The 19,890-nt window shown below is 53.9% G+C and overlaps 2 protein-coding genes across 5 annotated transcripts in view; one reads left to right on the forward strand and one right to left on the reverse strand.

The window, feature by feature from the left end:
- Positions 1–8: 8 nt before the first annotated feature.
- The window catches only part of ACSF2 (acyl-CoA synthetase family member 2), a 30,856-nt gene continuing 10,974 nt past the window's right edge, over positions 9–19,890 (reverse strand). Inside the window, exons 2-16 of one of the 3 annotated variants that reach the window (XM_046675235.1) lie at positions 12,918–13,113; positions 12,416–12,544; positions 12,112–12,165; positions 11,604–11,722; positions 11,329–11,494; positions 10,662–10,757; positions 10,362–10,519; positions 9,955–10,046; positions 9,593–9,669; positions 3,142–3,249; positions 1,778–1,929; positions 825–966; positions 628–738; positions 415–483; positions 9–160 (exon numbers count right to left, since the gene is read on the reverse strand). In XM_046675235.1, the coding sequence (XP_046531191.1) occupies positions 110–160; positions 415–483; positions 628–738; positions 825–966; positions 1,778–1,929; positions 3,142–3,249; positions 9,593–9,669; positions 9,955–10,046; positions 10,362–10,519; positions 10,662–10,757; positions 11,329–11,494; positions 11,604–11,722; positions 12,112–12,165; positions 12,416–12,544; positions 12,918–13,113 (1,720 nt within the window). In that variant the 3' untranslated portion in view covers positions 9–109. The remainder of the gene's footprint in view (positions 161–414; positions 484–627; positions 739–824; positions 967–1,777; positions 1,930–3,141; positions 3,250–9,592; positions 9,670–9,954; positions 10,047–10,361; positions 10,520–10,661; positions 10,758–11,328; positions 11,495–11,603; positions 11,723–12,111; positions 12,166–12,415; positions 12,545–12,917; positions 13,114–19,890) is intronic. The other 2 variants (XM_046675237.1, XM_046675238.1) reach the window with 2 other exon arrangements.
- On the forward strand, positions 4,111–17,436 carry CHAD (chondroadherin). 2 transcript variants are annotated; one of them, XM_046675244.1, is made up of 4 exons: positions 4,111–6,169; positions 8,030–8,193; positions 8,447–8,592; positions 17,280–17,436. In XM_046675244.1, the coding sequence occupies exons 1-3, from the start codon at positions 5,396–5,398 to the stop codon at positions 8,586–8,588; spliced, it is 1,080 nt and encodes a 359-aa protein (XP_046531200.1). In that variant the 5' UTR covers positions 4,111–5,395; the 3' UTR covers positions 8,589–8,592; positions 17,280–17,436. The 2 variants fall into 2 exon arrangements, with proteins under 2 accessions (XP_046531200.1, XP_046531199.1); XM_046675243.1 differs by lacking the exon at positions 17,280–17,436 and adding an exon at positions 8,863–9,529 and having other exon boundaries at positions 4,112–6,169.

Here is a 19,890-nt window from a genome sequence, read left to right on the forward strand (position 1 = left end):
AGACCGGCCAAAGACAACAGAAGCTCTTTATGCCAAATCACCAAGACAGACAAGGGGAATGTGGGGGAAGAGCAGTGAGGACCTGGGAGGACCCCACTCCCCCCTTTATTCACAGGTTTAGATGTTGTTCCATCTGCTCGCGAAGTTTGAATTTCTGGATCTAGAGGAAAGAGAACAGAGTGAGAGCCAGGCTTGGGGCCTCCGCCAGCTAGGGTGACCACCCGTCTTGGTTAGCCTGGGATGGAGGAGTTTCTTTAGCTAAGGCCAGGAAAGTTCAGGGCAAACCAGGAGGAGCCGACTAGTTGGTCACCCTATTGCCCATCCCTGAGGGAGGCATAGGTGGGGCCACCTGGCCTTCTGCACCTGGGGACCCAGGCTGCCCTGCCCCTCCCTAGGCTCCTCTACAGTACACACCTTTCCTGAGACAGTGAGGGGGTACTCTGTGACAAACACGATGTATCGGGGAATCTTGAAGTGGGCGATCTGCAGACCAGAGGGAGATATAGGGTGAGGCTAGGTGGGGTCAGAGGGTTAGGGGAAGGGAACAGTGGGCTGGCTGGTGGGCAGGGAGAGGGGGTTGAAGAAGTGAGCCACATCAGCGTGGGGGGGAGGGGTTGAGGCTCCTACCTTCCCCTTGCAGAAAGCCTTGATCTCCTCCGCCGTGGTCTTCTCCCCTTTCTTCAGCCGAATGCAGGCACAGATTTCTTCTCCCAGCCGCTTGTCCTTCACACCCACCACCTTCCAGAGTCAGAGACAGATATCAGACCTCACCATCCGCATCCGTGTTTCCTACTCCTGGGCTCTCCCCTGGGCTGGATGCTCACCTGCACTTCCTGCACCTTCGGGTGTGTGTGAAAGAAGTCTTCCAACTCCGCAGGGTAGATGTTCTCGCCGCCCCGGATGATCATATCCTTGGAGCGGCCCACGATCTTGCAGAAGCCCTTTTCATCCATCGTGGCGATGTCTCTGCAAGGAAAGCCCGGGAATGGCCTCCCACCTCTGCCTCATCCAGCTGGCTGGCTCGCTCATTCATCAAACCTACTCTGTGTCTTGCACTGCTCTAGACCCTGGGGGACACAGCATGAACAAGACATATCCTGGAACTCACAGTCTAGTGGAGGAGACAGACAAAAACAAATACACCAATACCCATAACATATCCTCTCTCTCTCTAAACATATCTACATATATGCCTTTCAAGGCTAGCTTCTTTTTCACCATTCAGGTCTTGGCTCAAATGTTTCCACCTTAAGGAGGCCTTCTCTGATCACCCAGTCTGAGAGAAGCTCCTCTCCCCACCACAGCCACCTTCTCTCCCATGACCCTATTTTACTTTCTTCATGGTGTTCATCAGTGTCTGAAATTTTCTTGTTTGTATCTGTCTCCCTCCACCAGACGTGTGGGAAGTTAGAGGAAGACCCTTTTCGTCTTGCCTTCCACTGGGCCACCTGTGTCTAGAATAGTGCCAGCACCTGCGAGGTGCTTAACAAGAATTTGTTTCACCACCAAATGAGTGAATCTTGGCTCCTATTTCACGGACGTAGGTGTAATGCACTGTCCTGGGCCCTCTCATCTGTACTGCATCTGATCCTCTCAGGAGCCCTATGTGGAGAGCATGACCATCCCCATTTTACACATTTCGGAAATTAAGTCTCCCGAGATGTGAGGCGGCCATCCTGACACACATGATCTCCCTGTTCTAGTTTAATGTTCCCAGTTCAGCCTCAGGACCACCAGCCTGCCTCCCCTCAGCAGCCAAACCCTCTGCCCTTCTCACCCTGTCCGATACCACTTGTCCTGTCCAACTGCTTCCTCGGTCTTCTGGGGATCACCCCAGTAGCCCAGCATGACGCAGTACCCTCGGATCCACAGCTCTCCTGGTGTATTCAGCTTTGTCAGTGTCCCCGTCTCCGTGTTCACGATCTGGGCCTGGAACCGGGCAGCTTCAGGCTGGGACCTCCCACCCTCTCACTTCAGGATGGGGGAGGGGGGCCCTCAGGAATGAGGAGAACTTCACCTTCCCTCCCCCGAGTAATGAGGCTCCGGGCTCTGGCCATTCCAATCCAGGGAAGGGAGACAAAAGCTGGAGTAGATCCATCACCAGCCAGACACCTGAGCTGGGCACGAAAGAACGGTCAAAGCCAAGGCCAGGAGGAGCTGAGGAAATGGAGTGGGCAGGAGCTGCCACAGAGAGCAGGGCCTGTGGAGGGCCAGGCCAGCTGAGGAATTACAAACTATGCAGAAGGAAGGGAGTCTCTTCTTACTTCCCATTAAGCAGCAAATAAAGAAGTCAAAGAGGGTGGCATGGCAGAGCCCTGTGAACGGGAGCCGTGATCAAGAGGCAGAGCCTGAAAGCCTGTAGACAAATGAGCTGCAGCCAATGTGCGAGGAAAGCTTAGCCTGTGTGCCTCAGTGTCTGCCTCTGTGAAATGGGGACAAGTATGGCATCCCACTGAGTGGCAGTGAGGCCATAGACACAGGAGAGGGAGCTAACGTCACTGCACACCCCCTCCAGGGAGGAGGGCAGGAGAGATGTGCAACGGGATGGCAGTTAACCCCCCGGGGAAGCAGCGGCTTGGGCACAGTGGCAGTGACACAGTGGCAGGGGAACCAGGTGTAGGAGTGTTGGAGCAGCAAAGGAGTCACGGCTGGGAATTTGGGAGGGATGCTCTGCGTCCGCCTTCAAGGTGCAAGGGACCCCCAAAGGGACAGGCTGCTTGGGAAATTGTTTATGCCAAGCAAAAAGAGGAATTTTGCTGGAGTGAGAGGTGGAGGGGGGTCGGTGGCTATGGGAGAGAAAGAGCTGTGTAGGAAAAATCTCTGTGCTCTGGCTCCTCTTTGAGGCTGTCCTGGCTGCCCCGAAACAGACAGTGGGGCTTGGCAAAAACACACCTCAGACAGGAAGGGAGGCTGCAGAGAATTTCAGCTGGCAGCTGCTCAAGGCCGCTGCTCCAGCTCTTCCCCTCTCAGGCCTCGGTCCACAGAGACAGACCCAGGCCAAGGCAGACCCTGCTGCAGTGGGTCCCTCAGCATCTAGAGTGAGCTGTTTGGATCTTTAATTGAAAGCAAGAAATGTCCCATAAGAGTCCTGGGGAGCGAGGGTGCCCCCCAGTTGAGTGGTGGGTAGGGTCTGGGGCTCACCTCTGTGTGAGGCATCACTCGGCCCACACTTTCCGCCTTCTCCTGCACAGTGTCCTCAGCAAAGTTCATGAAGGTCACGGGACTGTTCTCTGTGGTTCCGTAAGCCACCTAGAGGGTCCGGAAAGGGTGTATGGAGGGCGTGCGGGGACTGCAGAGGGATGGGGCGAGCTCCCCTAGGGGAATGGGAAAGAAGTCAAGGGAAAGTTGAAGGCAGCTGAATGGTGGGAAAAGAGGCATATTCAGCAGAGGTCAGGGGTCAGGAGGCAGAGGTGTTGGGAAGGTGAGCAGACTAGCTCAGCTAGCAGGGGCCCCAGGTCTGAGATAAACTGAAAGCAGGGAAGCCATTCTCTCCCATCCAGGGCTCTCTCAGTCTCCCTGCTTCCCTGGAGCAGCCCAAGCCCGAACCTGAGGCTCGAAACTGTGGCTCCCAGTGTTACCAATGCTCCAGCCTTCTCTCCTTCTCCCCCAGGCTGCCTTAGCCCCCATCCTGGCCCCTTCCTGATTTAAAGCCACAACACCCCCTGCCCCTCCCTTCCAAGCCCAAGGTCCCATAAACTTGATGAGAAAGCCAGCCCGCCTTGGCCCAGCTGGGAGCTGCACGGACACACCCACCCACGCCTACCCTGCCCCACCTACACAAAACCTGGGACAAGTGCCTGGCCTTGGGGTGAGTGCCCCCCAAGCTCTGGAGACTTTCCTGTAAATTTCTTTCCATCAAAATAAAATAAAAATAGAGCCAAAGCTGGAATTTAAAAAGTCAGTGGCACCCCCCACCTCCCCACACTTCTAGTGGTTGGAACATCCTGAACAACAGAAAACCAGAAGCCAGCCTTGGAGGAGCCTAAATACCATCAGGGAATGTTGTGGGCCAACTATGACCCCCGTCTAGAGGCGAGTGGTGAAACGGAACTAAGAGAGGGACTAGCTACCCTGTATTCTAGGTTCCTTCGGTCAGCAAGGACACCAGACCTTTGTCTGTCCTACACCCCCCCCCCCCCCCACTTCCCCCGTACTAGCTGGCCCCCCCCCCCCCGCTCTCCAACACAGACAACAACCCCTACCAGGCAGCCCAGAGCTCACTCTGGGGCCAGAGCTGAGACCTTGCCTGCCCACCCTCCCCTTTCCACAGGAATCCGGGCACCGGGGCTGGCAAGTGGACGCACAGAGACCTGGTCGGCTGGGGCAGGGCTGCCCACAGGACCCAGGGTCTGGCAGCCCCAGCTGTCCAGAGCTGGTCCCTTGTAGCCAAGACTGGGCCCAACTCACCCGCCCTCATAGTCCTGGGGCCATTGCCCAGGTGTGGCCTCTTCCAAGTACACCTTGGCGCCACTCTGGCCGCCACCCTGAGAGACCCCTCAGGGGCAGGTCCTGACCACTGAGGGTGGAGGTGAGGAGATGGGGATATTTTAGGGAGATTGAGGAGCGGGGGAAGGTGGTGCCATTGTGCTTGTTCCGTCGCCCTGACTCCGTGCCTGTGGTCTTCAGGTGTGTTTACGAGTCCTGTGGGTCACCCCCACGCCCACCCTCAGTTCCCACTTTCTGGTGAGCCCTCAGTCGTGGAAAAAGGGGACAGGAGTGCAGGGGACAGAAACTCAAGCCCTGGGCTGCGAGCGAGCGGCCAGCGGCAAGTCTCCAGCCTGCCGGCAGGGGGAGCCCGAGCAGCCCTCACGCTCGGCCGGCGCCGCACAAGCGCCCCATTAAAAGCGTCGCCGGCCGGCAGACCGCGGCGAGACTTGCGTCCGGCTGTCCGGGCCCGCTTCCTCCCTCCCCGGGCCCAGGGCACCGGGCCCGGTGTGACTGGCGGTGGTGTGGAGGCTCAAACTTGAGCAAACAAATAAGTTCAGGGACGCCTCCCTCTCTCCGGTGTAAACTTGGGGCTCTAGACACACCCATCCCCCCATCCCAGAAAAGCGCGAGGAAAGGAGGTGGGGGTCGGGAGCTAGCAGGATCAGAGAGCAGGGAGGAGGGGAGCCAGGGCTGGGGGACGGGTTTGGGGGCCATAGTCCCAGCCTGCAGGGTCGCACGCTGGGGGAAGGGCCCCGCCCCCCTCCCCGTCCAGGGCGGGGGCGCATCTCTGGGCGGGAGGGAGTTAAGCCGGGTGCCCTCGATGCTCCACGTAGGAGCTGGCTCCGGCTGCCGGCTGCGGTCAGGGCCACCGTATAAATAGGGCGGGAGACCCGAGCGCCGAGGACTTGCCGCCGCCCGCGCCCCGCCGTCGCCGCTGCCCCCAGCCCCGGCCCCAGGCGTCCCGGCCATGGCTCGCCCGATGCTCTTGCTCAGCCTCGGCCTTCTGGCCGGTCTGCTGCCGGCGCTGGCCGCCTGCCCCCAGAACTGCCACTGCCACGGCGACCTGCAGCATGTCATCTGCGACAAGGTGGGGCTGCAGAAGATCCCCAAGGTGTCAGAGAAGACCAAGCTGCTCAACCTACAGCGTAACAACTTCCCGGTGCTGGCTGCCAACTCGTTTCGGGCCATGCCGAACCTCGTGTCGCTGCACCTGCAGCACTGCCAGATCCGCGAGGTGGCCTCCGGCGCCTTCCGTGGCCTCAAGCAGCTCATCTACCTATACCTGTCCCACAACGACATCCGTGTGCTGCGCGCCGGCGCCTTTGACGACCTGACCGAGCTCACCTACCTCTACCTGGACCACAACAAGGTGACTGAGCTGCCCCGGGGGCTGCTCTCTCCACTGGTCAACCTCTTCATCCTGCAGCTCAACAACAACAAGATCCGTGAGCTGCGCGCAGGCGCCTTCCAGGGCGCCAAGGATCTGCGCTGGCTCTACCTGTCGGAAAATGCACTCAGTTCCCTGCAGCCTGGCGCTCTGGACGATGTGGAGAACCTCGCCAAGTTCCACCTGGATAGGAACCAGCTGTCCAGCTACCCCTCAGCTGCTCTGAGCAAGCTGCGAGTGGTGGAGGAGCTGAAGCTGTCCCACAACCCCCTGAAAAGCATTCCTGACAACGCTTTCCAGTCCTTCGGCAGATACCTGGAGACCCTCTGGCTGGACAATACCAACCTGGAGAAGGTGAGCTCCTGGCTGCAGAGCTCTGCTCTGGCTGCAGCTCCTCTGCCTGGAGGCCCAGGGATCCAGGGCCACGGCTGGGCACCATCCCCTCTCCCCTAAAATTGCCTCTGTCTCTCTGGCTGTCTCCAGGGTGAGGAGTAGTGCCACCTCTGTCCCTCATCATATCACATCCCCACCATAAATCCTGCCCTGTAGCCCCTATCCCTTGTCTCAGCCACTGCCTTCCTAGGATTCCTACTTATAAACAGAGCTGGGGCTGCCCTGGCCCCACCAGTGTCCCCTAGGAGGCATCTCCGGCACTCCCAACCCCCCCATTCCCCCCACCCCCCGCTGTGGGCAGCAGCCACCTCTTCCTGTTGGGCCTTCCGCCCCTCCTCTGCTGTGTTTTTCCTGTCTCCAGTCAACCTACCACTCCATAAAGGAAGTTTTGTTTATTGAGGAGCCTTCCAGAGGAGCTGGGCGAATCAGGCCCACAAAGAGACCCTGTTCCTAGAAGGGGTGTGCATGTGTGCTAAGGTGGGGTGGGGGCTGGGAAGTGAGGGGGGAACAAATACCTAAGGAAGACCTCCTCCACACCCCCCAGAGGCCCTGGTTGATGCAACTCCCCCACCCCCAGTCAGTCCAGACAAACACACACATTCCACTGCATTATGAGTCCATTTCAACTGAATGGGGACCAGGGACCAGGGGCTCCCCCAGGTTGCAGGCATGGCCCCATGAGCTTTGTGAAGGTGCAAAGGAAAGAGCCACGCACCATTGTCAGTCTTTGGTGCAGGACCCCGGGTATCTCCCTACAGGGAAGACTGGCTCTGCCTCACTGTGCTCCAGACCACTGAGTGCCCTTTGCGCACTCCAGCTGCCAGACCCATCTCTTGGCTGCATCCTTGCTCAGTCCTTCCTCCCCAGTGATGCCTAGCATCTGGCCAGGTGGGACTGCCTTGGGTCGGGGCAGAATCCCTCCTTGGGACTGGAAACTCTTTCTGGTATAGGGGTTTCAGCCAGGCGGTTTGGGCGGGGACCAGGTGGAGAAGGTGGAGAAGCCACATCATCAGAATAGCCTGGTTACCAGGGAACTTCACACCCTCCCTGGGCCACAGGCATGGAGATGAGGGTGGAATCATACCTGGATGGCAGCCAACCTTTGTCTGGGTGGATGGAGCCCACCTGAGCCTGCCCTTCTTCATCCCTGGCCCCTCCCCAGCTGAAGTCAGAGTCCCTTGTGGGCCACCAGTGCCACAGTGGCTTTTCAGTGGGCAGCAGGGGTTGATCTGGGGCAGGGGAGGCCAGGCAGGAACTGTGCTGCCTAGGCCAAGACATGGGCACCAATAGAACATTTCCTCTGTAGCCGCACAACCTGGCCAAAGCTCCACCAAGGACACTCCACAAATAGTGTCTGGCAGGCAGTGAGGGAGCAGTGAGGACAGAGCTGGGGGAAGTCCCAGGACCCTGGGTCTGTGGGGAGCCTGGGCCCACTGCCCATCCCGCCAAACACTGACCAGCTTCACTGTGTGCCAGCTTGGGCCGTTGGGGCCAAACTCTGGCTGCCACTCCAGTCCCAGAGTTTGTATAGGGAGCATGGTGCCAGGAGAAGAGGAGCTGGGTGTGGTCCTGCAGCTACTGTTTACTTGCTAGTGTGACCCTGGGCAAGGGACTGAACTTTTTTTTCCCTGTCTGCATTTCGGAAATAACACTACCTATCTCAAAAGGTGGTTGTATGGATTAGATCATCTGAGACAACTTAGTCACCGTGTGAAACTCCTCAAGGTACCATCGCTTATGTCTAGGGAAGGACCCTGCCCCTCCTGAACCACAGAGCTGGGAGAGGCTGGGGTGCTCATTCATATCCACCTTGCCCCTCAGTTCTCCGACGGCGCCTTCCTGGGTGTGACCACGCTGAAACATGTCCATCTGGAGAACAACCGCCTGAACCAGCTGCCCTCCAACTTCCCCTTTGACAGCCTGGAGACCCTCACCCTCACCAACAACCCCTGGAAGTGTACTTGCCAGCTTCGGGGCCTCCGGAGGTGAGAGCCACCCCCAGAATCCACCCGAATTTGGTGGAGTGGAGATACACTGGTCCTGCACTAAGATATCTTGGGCATGTGTCCTAGATCTGCTACCTAATGGGTGTCTCCTGGGAGTTTCCCCGTTGTAAAATGAGGATGTTGGCTCCAGGCTATTCTGAGAGCCACATTGATCCTGGCCCAGGGCTCACTATCCCTTCCCCCAGCACTCCCACATTTCTTCCCCAACCCCAGCAACTTTCTGTCTCTCTAGGTGGCTGGAAGCCAAGACTTCCCGCCCTGATGCCACTTGCGCCTCACCGGCCAAGTTCAGGGGCCAGCACATTCGTGACACCGACGCCTTCCGCGGCTGCAAGTTCCCTACTAAGAGGTCCAAGAAAGCCGGCCGCCATTAAACAGGTGAGGGCCGGGCGGGCAGGTTTCCCATTCCCTTCTGGAGATTCTGGCAAGTGAGGCGGGTGTCCCAGGATACTCCCTTCCCACAGAGGGGCATGTGGACCCTCCATTTTTGCAGGGAGAGGAGGGGAGGACTGGGATTCCCCTCTAAAGGAAAAAATGATACTGCCCAGGACTCCTACCATTCTCTCCAAGCACTCCTGGGTTGCTGAAGTCCTGACACTGATCATCTGAGTTGCTGGAGTCCTGACACTGATCCTTGCCTTACCGCAGGTCCTGACCCAGCCAGTCCTGGTGACTGGCCTCTGTCTTCTGCTGGAGAAACTACTGACCCTCCCACCTCTCACCCACACCTTCTCCCCACAGCCTCTGCTGATGCACAGAGCTGTCCACACCTAGATGGTCCTGGCAGGGGGAGTCGGGCGCTCCACCATGAGCCCACTTCCACCTGCCGTGGAGAGCGCCATCACACCTGGCCCCACCACCATGGCTGCTCTCAGAGAAGCTGTTGCTGAGACCCCCAAGTCCTTCAGAACCAGAATACGGTGGTCATCAGGATGGCCAACCTTCCAGAATCCTCCTTCCCTCTGCCCCCCTTTCCCTGCTATTTGGAAACATCAGATCCTTGCCCCACCCTTGCTCCCAGAATGGGTCTTAAGCCCGTCTCCCAACTCCGCCAGCCCCCACCTGCCAGGACACTCTAGCAGGACACCGGTGCTTTGCTGCATAGCCTCCCATGCTGCATTTCTTCCCCAGATGTCTATAAATATAAATATATGTATGTATGATATTTACTTCCTTGTCCCCTATCTCCATGACTCGCCAGCTACTGAAGAGGTCAGACTGCATTTTCTCACATCTGCTTTCTGGAATGAGGGCTAGCTGAGAGGGTCTTCTTGGAGATGCAGCCTAGGCTCACCCCTACTCCCGCCAATCTGTCCCCACCCCAAGCCTGGGCTACCGCCCACCCACAGCCCTAGCCCCAGTCCCAGCCTCCACTCACCACCAGCTCCTTCATGTTCAGCTTGTTGATGATGGCTCGGATCAGCTCTGGGGGTGCAGGGGACCCAGCAATTACACCTGAATCAGAGAGAGGGCTGACACGGCTCCCCGCTTCTCCAGGCCCAATGGCCCCCCTTCCCTTACAACTCTTTCTGGGGAAGAACATTCCCTTCTCTCCAACTGACCCAGGACCTGTTTCTACACCTGGCAGCTGGCCTTGGGCTAGTGTTCAGGGACACTGGGGATTTGCCTCCCTCCCACCCACATTTCTACAGTGACCTTCTTGCCCTCTAAATAAAAGATTGGGTGCATATCTAGCTCACCCAGGCCAATCCTGGCCTGGCCACCCTTGCCCCATCCCACCTCCAAGCATGGCCGAGATGTCGTAACTGGAGAAATCTGGCTGGTTCAGAATGTCCACAAACATTGTGGGGGTGCCATACAGGAAGGAGCCTCTGTATTGGGGTGGGGGGAGCACATCTCAAAATCAGGCTTACAAGTGGAAGGGAACTCTTTCTTCTCCCCCATCCCACCCTGAACCTGAGTCAGGACCAAGGCTGCAACTGGGGGGCAATAGGCAGGAGAAGCTCTTTGGAAGCAGGAACTGGTCCTCTCCCGGGGGTCCCCCACTACCCCTGTCTCCATTTCTCCATTTCCATGTTTCCATTTCTCCTGGCTGGAGGGAGGAGATCTTGGGAAGGGATGAGGGTCCATGAGTGAGGAACAGGAGGGTTTCAGTAGCCCACGGGTGGCTGCCTACTGATGCCCACCTCTCTCTGCTGATGGCCTCCAGCGCCTTCTTGCCATCAAAGCTTGGAGAGGGCAGGATGAGGGTGATACCATGCGTCATGCTCACCATTGTGCCCCCTACAGAACCCAGGCAGTGGTACAGGGGGGTGGGCAGGACCATCCGCAACTCCTTCGGCATCTGGAGGTGGAGGCAGGAATCTGGTTCTATCCTGGAGCTAGAAGCCCCAGCAGCCAGTTCCTCTCGCCAGCAGGGGAAGCCCAGCAAGCCCCCGAGCCCTGCAGGTGCCAGTAAGCCTCAGCCTGGACCATCACCCCCTCACCTTCAGGGGCAGTCTGAGGCGCTCCCCTATCATGTTGGCGTTGTTGACAATGTTGTGGTGGGAGAGGGTGGCCCCCTTGGGGCTGCCTGTCGTCCCCTGATAAGACAAGCAGGTGATACTTGGCCTCCTTCTCCCCATCTCCTTCCTACCCTGGGCCACTGCATGGAAGAGTACTAGCCTGGGAGTCAGGAGACTGGGACTGTTGCCCTAGATCCATTCAGTCGGTCAAGACATATTCACAAAGGTTTACCACGTGCCTGCACGGTGCCAAGTGTTAGGATCCAGAAACGTGGAGGATAAGGCCTCTGTCCTCATGCTACTCATAAAGTGGCTCAGAGAACTCTGTGGCCCACCAGAAGATTTCCTCTCTGGGTTTCAGTTTCACCATCTGCTAAATGAGGGGCAGGCTCTACCAGCTCTGACCTGCGGTGGCATAGTGCATCTGCCCCTGGGATGGGGACAGGAGGGCCCGGGGAGGGGGACAAGTGACAAGGACACCAGTTGCTGATGTTTTCCAGGGCAGAGAGGACAGCTAGGGCTGGCTGGCCCCAGGAGAAGAGTGTCTGCATGCCTGACCGCCTCTGCTCAAGGAAGGGTCATAGAGGCAGGCAGGGGTTAGCAGGTTAGTATGCCACCTGGGCTTGCGGCCCAGAGACCTCTGCCCTACCGAGGTGAACTGGATGTTGATGGGGTCATGGCAGGACAGGAACTTCTGGGTGTGCTGGAGGTGGGCCAGATGCTGCTCTGTACTGCCAGCTGCTATCACGTCATCCAGGAGCAGGGTCCCTGGCAGAGAGGCATCCACTAAGATGACTGTGGTCAGATCTGGAAGCCTGGGGGGTAGGGAAGATGGTAAGAGTCAGGGGCTGAGGGAAGGCTCGGGGAGACACCAGCCTCATCCCTGGGGATGGGTAGGGGATGAAGGGGCCCGGGGCACCCCACCTCTGACTCTTCAAGGCCCCTGGCTGGGCCTTCTCCAACTCTGGACAGATCTGCTTCAGGATGTTGTAGTATTGCTGGGTCTTGAATTGCTTGGGGAACACAAGGGCTTTGCAGCCCACCTGTGGAAGGAGAGCCCCCACCCCCACCCCCACAGTTAGCACGAAGCCCGGACTGGGGATCTGGTGGAGTCCACACTAACAGTTGCTCTCTCTCATACACATGCACCACTACCCTGACACACACATGCACTACCCTCTAACACACACACGCCAACTCACATGCACCACCCCCAGGACATACACACATACACACAGGCCACCCCCAACACACAGACCAGCCTTGTGTCTGCCCAACTACCCCCTCCTCCCACCCACAGCCTGAGGAAGGTACAGACTCTGGGGGTCACCACCTGTGCATGCCCTCCCCACCCCCTGTCAGACCTCAGTGACAACCAGACGCCCCCTGAGCCAGGCACCAGTTGGGCCACTCCCCCAGGAGCAGGTCCTACCTTCTTGAGGGCATACTCCAGCTCCCTAGCCTGGTAGGCTGGGTTCACAGACACCTGGTGAAGACAGCAAGGGTATGTCAGTGTCCTGGGCAGACCCTGTCCCTCTCGCTGCCCCTCCACCCTCAGGAGGCACAGAGGCAGCACCTTCCACCTCTGGGCCTCCTTGGTAGTCTCCAGGAGAAAACACGACCTGATCTGAAATCAGTCAGGCACTGGTTTGGTTCTGAGGCCAAGGGGCCAGGGGGCTCCCCCTGAATGATGCCCTCTCCATATACCCAGCTGTGCCAGGCAAGCCCCTCCTCACCAGAATGATGCCCGCCTGGGCCGAGGCCAGCTGCATGAGCACCCACGCATAGGAGTTGGGTCCCCACATGCCCAGCCGGTCACCCTTGCAGAGGCCGATACTCAGGAGCCCAGAAGCAGCTTTGTCCACCTGATATAAACCAATGGGGCACAAAGGGATGAGATGTGGGCGAGCAGGAAGGAGCCCATGACTCCCACCCCAGCCCTTGGACCAGGGGTTCACATTTGAACCACCTGGGAGCAAGGGACAGGCAGATTCCCAGGCCTCAGGAGCGGGGCCTGGGAATTTGCATAGTTAACAAATGTCCAAGGAGTGACTGATGCAGACGGTATCCAGGCCACTTCTGCCTCAGTCCTGTCCCCTTCTCCTGACATCCCTTGGGGTTCTCAGGCAGCCACAGCACCCCGCCCCACAGCCAGGTGCTGCTCTTCTGGCTCCGCCCAGCCAAGGCAGCCTGGGAGCTAGCACCTGCTCACTTTGAGGGTTCAAGGTCAGGACCCACCTCCTCCTTGAGCTGGGCAAAGGTCAACCGGACATTTTCATGGAGGACGACCAAGGCCTCTCGGTCCGGGATCTTCTGTACTGTGGCATCCAGGCACTGCCCCACAGTCTTGTTGATAAGATGCAATCCAGTGTGGCCCTGGATGTAGCTGCAGCCACCAACGGGCAGGGGGGTGGTGCCATCCACCTCTCTGGAACTACAGGGAGAGGGACTCTGGGCTTGATTGCACCAGGCCAGGCCTCCCTGGCACCAAGAGCCTGGCACACCCAGCTGGGAGGGAGGCTGCTTACAACGTGTTAGGGACCATTCAGGATAACTCTCCGACCCCACCCTATCCCCAGGAACCATGGCCATTTAACTTAGGGGCTGCTTGACCTTTGGGGGATCCAAACCCCGAGGCTGACTTCCTGTCTTTACTCTGAGAGAAGGTTCTTTGCCCAACCGACTCCCCAGTTTCTGCTCAGTGCCAGCAGCCTGGGGCCTGGAAAGGGAAACTGAGGGAAATCATGCTGCTTTGACTAAGCAGAGAGGTGGCCTAAGAGGGCTAGGAATGGCCTCATCCTGGTCACTGCTCACTCCTGATGAAAAGGCCCCTGGGTATTTGTCAAAACCCATAGAATAGTCCAAAACAAGGACTAAACCTTAACGTCAACTAGGGACCAGGGTCAATAAGAATGTATCAGTACCAGTTCACTAATTGTAACAGATGTGTCACACTATTGCAAAATGTTAATAATAGGGGAAACCGTGCCTGGGGTGGGGTGGAACTGTATGTACAATCTGCTCAGTTATTCTGTAACTCTAAAACTGTACTAAAAAAAAATAAAGTCTATTAATCATTAAAAAAACAAAAATAGGGGCTGGCCCTGTGGCGCAGCGGTTAAGTTCACATGTTCTGCTTCTGGGCGGCCCGAGGCTTGCCAGTTCGGATCCTGGGTGTGGACATGGCACCGCTTGGCAAGCCATGCTGTGGTAGGCGCCCCATGTATAAAGTAGAGGAAGATGGGCATGGATGTTAGCTCAGGGCCAGTCTTCCTCAGCAAAAAGAGGAGGATCAGCAGTAGTTAGCTCAGGGCTAATCTTCCTCAAAAAAAAAAAAGAAAAAAAAGGCACCCGGAAGTCCAAGTATCACACACTTAAGCCTACATGTGCTCACTGGCCCACCTGGGTAACAGTGCTGGGCTCTCACCCAGGCCTAGTTGGGACTGTAACAGGTCTCAGATCCTGTTCCCATCAGAGAGCATGCTCCAGGATCCAGGACTTCCAGGGCACCACTAGGTGGTGTGGGCCCGAGGGCCAATCCCGGTGATTCAATTCTGCAGCTGCTGTGCTAAAAAGACCACGTCTATCTATCTTTTGTTGATTGACTGCCTCTGACTTGACGGGGAGAATTATTGGGAAGATCAAGGCAGGAGGGAGCAAAACTGTGTTTGCCTGTAAATGGGAGAGGAGACCACTGCCACCTCACGGGAGGGTGAGTGATGATGCGGGCTCACGGGGAGGCTGCCCTGACTTTGACTCCGGCCGGAGGCAGGGAAGGCAGAGATGAGTCACAGAGCTGAAGCTCTGCGGGGAGGAGCGAGCACTAGGCTGGGGTTGGGGGTCTGAGGTCTCATCCCAGTGTGCTGCTGGCTGGGTAAGTGACTCTTGCAGACACCTTTGGTGTCCCATGTCACGTCTCCTCAGCGCATCCCTGGTTTCAGCTGCTGGGACAGCTCCTTGGGGGTCCGTGTGCTCAGGGACTTCCTCAAGTCTCCCCTTCTTAAGCTGGACAGTTCTGGGAGGCATCTGTCCCTTCTCAGATGGTGGTACCATCAGAAGGTTTACCCTGGTGGGTAAAACCTGGTTGCCTGGGCGATGACTTCAATAACACACCCTCTATGGGCTTCTCTTCCTGTCTCCTTTCCCCACTCTCGTTTCCTAGGATCACAAATAAACCACCCGCACCTAAGTCCTTGTTCTGGGGGAAATCCAAGCTAAGACACAGGACTTCTCCTCTCTAGGCCGCAGCTGCCCTACCTATAAAGTTTGGGGACTGGATCAGTGGTTATTCTCAAGGAGATGTTATTAAATGACCTGGGCAATCTTCTTGAAGGGTTGCAGGGAGCCACCTAAGCCCGGTGGCACCTGCAGGTGTGCTGGGACAGAAAGCAGCCAAGAACCACAAGGCCCTAAGGTCCTGTGAGCCCCCGCTCCCTGCTATCCATAGGATGACAAACCTAAGGAACTGATGAGGTAGTTCCCGGTGGTCACCATGACATCCCTCAAGAGAGGTTGTGTCCCTAAATCCCTGCCTCACAGACGTACCGTAGAGGGATCCATTCTTGCCCACTGAGAAACGATAAGCTCTTTCCTTTGGGTTTGCCAAACTGACAGTTGCAAGAGCAAGCATGTGGAGAAGAAAGCCAATGCAGAGGGCAGGAGGGAGAGATGGAGAGACAAAAACAGGAAGACACAGTGACAGACTTAATCTTGAGGTTATTGAATCTCTGGACCCTGCCACACACTAAGTCTACCTACCTCTGGACTTGTCACTGTCAAAAGCCAGCTTGAGTTGGGTTTCTGTTACTTACAACCGGTGAATACTGACTACACCTACATTGTCCACATTCAGTGGATAACCAGGGCCCTTGAAGGCCTGGCGGGCCACCTCCTACAGCCCAGCATCTGGATTAGGAGGCAGCAAAGTGCAAATCTCGGCCAGTTTAATGGTTTTGTTGTCAATAAAGCATTAAGGATGGGTGGTTTTGCCTCACAACAGGCATCCTCCTATTCTCACAATGGCCTGGAGCCCTATTTGGTTGAACCTGGTTTTCTACTCACTCACCATGGTTTTCAGACTGGACAAGTGACCTCTTGCAAAGTCTAGCTGGCAATTAACAGGTTTATTTACGCACCCCCACCCCCCAAAATCCAGTTCAATGGTCACGTGTGTTCTCTGCTTTATCGTCATAGGAGCTCTGATAGGTGCTGTGACAGAGACCCCAAATGCCCCTTCTTCCTTAATAATACACCCTCATGTTTAGCTGGCCGTGGCCACGTGGAATAGAGAACACATTTCCAAGCTTCCCAGCAGGTGGTCTGGCCCAAAGGTGTAGTTCTGGCTAATGGGATTTAAAGAGAGGTACTGTGTGCAACTTCTGAGAATACTTAAGGGGAAAAGGCATCTTTTCTTTTCCCTTCCCAGTGGCTGGAATGCTACCTGTGACAGGAAAAGAACGGCAGCCATCTTAGGCCACATAGTAAGCTTGGGCACCACAGAGCAACATGACAGAGGAGCCTGGAGCCTGACAGCAGGATGTGCCATGTCAGCCACAGACTGGCTGTCTTCCAGGAAAAGAAACTTCCATCTCCTTTAAACCACAGTGAGAATGGGGTTCTCTGATACACACTAAGCTAATCCTAAAAAATACAAGTGCGAATTATGAAGTCTACAGGTACAGAAATGGGAGTGCAAAGAGACCAAGCAGACTGCCCAGCTGGTAAATAGCCGAGCAAGAATCCAGTGTAACTCCCCCAGCGTTACAGCCATGCCTGCCCACATGCTTCCGGTTCTGGGGAGAAAGGAGTGGGACGGGTAATTCTTTCTTTAGGCTGTGGATTTATCCCCTATCTGATTACCAGAGATTGTCTAATCTCAGTTTTATTTTGTCCATAAATGTTAACTAATTGAACCCAAGAAACTGGGACTAGGGTAGGGCAGGGTTGAGGTGAAGACAGGTGCCCCCTCCAAAGGACTGAAGGGTTGCAGAAACTCCTGTCAATGCATTTTGCTCATAAACCGAAGAAGGTCCCACCATTTTGAAAGCGCAGGCACAAATAGAAGCGATTTTACCCCCCTCTTTCCTTGAACACACCCCAAAAGCTATGGACAAAAAAGATAGCCACTTCTTTTCCTATTCTTAAACAAAGTGGCAAATATCCCCTTTAAACCTGAAAAAGACAAGAAAGAGATTTGGTTTTAGGAAAAGATTTTTGTTTGTTTGTTTAAATGTGGGTGGGAAGCTTAAGGAGGTAGAGGCGAGCCAGCCTTTCCAATTGCTCTCAATTCAAAGAACTGAGTAAATAAAATAAACACTTGGGAAGGCCGGCAGCTACTTGGACTGGGCATTGTAAAACGCAAGGCTCCAGGTGGGACCTAAGCTAATTAAACTAGCCAGGTGGGAGCTGTGAAGGACCTGGAGGCAACACAGCCTCACCTACAGGTGCCCTCAGGGAGTTGGCACATGAGACTTCAGGCCCAGATCTGGTGCCAGATCTGATTTCATAAGAGAAGTCAGGAAACAAGGACTTTTAAAATTTTTTCAAGAATTTTCTTGACTTCATTTTTGACAACTAATATGTTCACTGTTTTATCCCCAGTGCCTTACAGTACCCAGAATGTGAGAGGTGCTCTGTTGAATGACCAAATGAATGGATCATAAATGATGCACATAAGAATCCAACTAAAAAATAAGCAAAGGACTTGGATAGGCACTTTTTCCAAAGAAGATATACGAATGGTCAACAAGTATGAGAAATGCAAATTAAAACCACAATGAGATGCCACTTCAAACCCACTACGAAGGCTATAATCAAAAAACCAAAATGACAAGTATTGGTGAGCATGGGGAGAAACTGGAACACTTGTGCATTGCTGGTAGGAAAGTCAAATGGTGCAGCCACTTTGGAAAACAGTCTGGCAGTTCTCCAATAAGTTAAACATAGAATTACCATATAACCCATATAATTCCACTCTTTGGTACGTACGAATTGAAAACAGATGTTCAGAAAAAGACTTGTACACGAATGTTTCTAGCAGCACTATTTAATAGCCAAAAGGTGAAAACAACCCAAAGGTCCAGAGCGGAGAAATGGATAAACAAAATGTGAAATATTCATACAATGGGATATTATTTGGCCATTCGAAGGAATTAAGTAGTGGTACATTTGTGAAAATAAATAAAGGAAACCTCATTTAAAATGGAATCGGGAAGGCCTGAAGGGGGAACTGACACACATACCACTTGTTGCAGCTGCATAACCAGCAGGAAGAAAGGTGAGAATTATTTTGACAAAGGAGGACATTAATCATGTGGGAATTTCATCTCCTGCTTTTAAGAAAAACAAGGAAGATTTCTCCCTGCCCCAGGGACAAGGCACTAACCACTGCTTGTAGTCCATGAGAAGCTGCCACAGCCTCAAGCTCTGGTTCTTCTCCAAGGTTTTGTTCAAAGGAAGCTTGCCCAGTTTCCTCCTGAAACCTCATGAAACCTGACTTTCCCTTTGTCCCTTGGGACAGACCTATGTTTCGCCATAGCTTGTGTGTCCCGAATTGTAATTGCTCTGCCATTCCTAAATAAATCCATTTTGCTGGTAAAATAATTTGCTGTTTTATTTTTAAGTTGACACATTCTGCAACACGGATGACCCTTGAAAACATTATGGTAAGTGAAAGAAGCCAGACACAGAAAGCCACATATTGCATAATTCCGTTTATATGAAATATTGAGAATAGACAAATGTATAGAGACAGAAAGTAGATTAAGGGGTTGCTTAGGGCTGGGGGGATGCGAGGAGAGAGAGGTGATAGCTGAGGGTGTGGGGTTTCTCTCTGAGGTGATGAAAATGTTCTAAAGTTGACTGTGGTGATGGTTGTACATATTCATAAGTGTACTAAAAACTATTGGATTTACGCTTTTAAAAATGATGCACATAATTTCACTCCTAGGTATATATCCAGCAGAAATCATACATGTGCTCACCCAGAGACAGGTATTAGACATATTATCTCCATACTATCCATATTATCTCCAATATAGAAACTACCCAAATACCCATCAACAGTAGAATAGATAAGTGGTGATTTATTATTTGCAATGTTGTACGTTAATGAAAGCAAACGAACTATGACTACATCCAACAATGTGAATGAAACTCACTTAAAAAACGTTAAATGAGGGCCGGCCCCGTGGCCGAGTGGTTAAGTTCATGCACTCCACTTTGGTGGCCCAGGGTTTCACCGGTTCCGATCCTGGGCACAGACATGGCACCGCTCATCAAACCACACTGAGGTGGCGTCCCACATACCACAACTAGAAGGACCCACAACTAAAAATACACAACTATGTACTGGGGGGGTTTGGGGAGAAGAAGGAAAACAGACCAAGTGACACTGACACATAAAATACATAACAACCAAATCTGCCCCAAAGTCACAGAAGAAGGAAGATAAATGGCCAGTTAGCATAGGAAAGAGGTTCATGTCACAAATCTAAGTAAAATGACCAGGAGGTATTTGTTCCCTGAGAGATCAGCAATGATGGAAAATATTGATATTACGATGTCTGACACTTATTTTCAAATAGTGGCAAAAAAGGTGTGTGTGTGCATTTGCAGAGAGAGAAAGGCCGACAGTGCCTTGAGGAGACTTCCTCTCAGACCCTTTAGCAGCTGATATTTCCAACTCAGTCTTTTTGGTCATTCTTCTGGATAATCATGCCACCGGCCCACGTGAGCTGTTATTCTAAAAATCATATATATATTGAAAGTAATTAAATCTGTCTGATATTGTAATAAATGAGAAGTCACTACAAGGGAAAATATAACAAATCAGTAATTCTCTGCCCAAACTAAAGATTGCTGTCTTTCTAGAGGAGTCCTGGTTAATTTCCAAATTAATTAAATGCCCCAAATTGTATAAACCTCAGAACCCAAAAAATCTAGATCCTTTCTTATTTATTAAAATCTACTGTTTGAATATGCCCATACCTTTTGACCAGCAATTCTACTTTTAGGAATCTATCCTAAAAAACAAGAAACAAAAAAAACTAATGAACGCCTAAGGTACGAATAAGAATGTTAATTGCTGCTTAGCAAAGAATTGAGAAAAAAACTTTATTTCTATAAGTAAGGGATTAGATAACTAAATTATGGGGCATCTATACAATGGAACACTATGCCATTAAAAAAATGGAGACTATATTTTTAATGA

This window comes from Equus quagga, chromosome 11 (assembly GCF_021613505.1).
Source record: "Equus quagga isolate Etosha38 chromosome 11, UCLA_HA_Equagga_1.0, whole genome shotgun sequence".
NCBI lineage: Eukaryota > Metazoa > Chordata > Mammalia > Perissodactyla > Equidae > Equus > Equus quagga.

Excerpts from the sequence above, each read along its gene's own strand:
- CHAD (XM_046675244.1), top strand. The coding sequence starts at position 5,396 with ATGGCTCGCCCGATGCTCTTGCTCAGCCTCGGCCTTCTGGCCGGTCTG. Across the intron at positions 6,170-8,029 it reads ACAATACCAACCTGGAGAAG|TTCTCCGACGGCGCCTTCCT; the intron begins GTGAGCTCCTGG and ends CTTGCCCCTCAG. Across the intron at positions 8,194-8,446 it reads CAGCTTCGGGGCCTCCGGAG|GTGGCTGGAAGCCAAGACTT; the intron begins GTGAGAGCCACC and ends CTGTCTCTCTAG.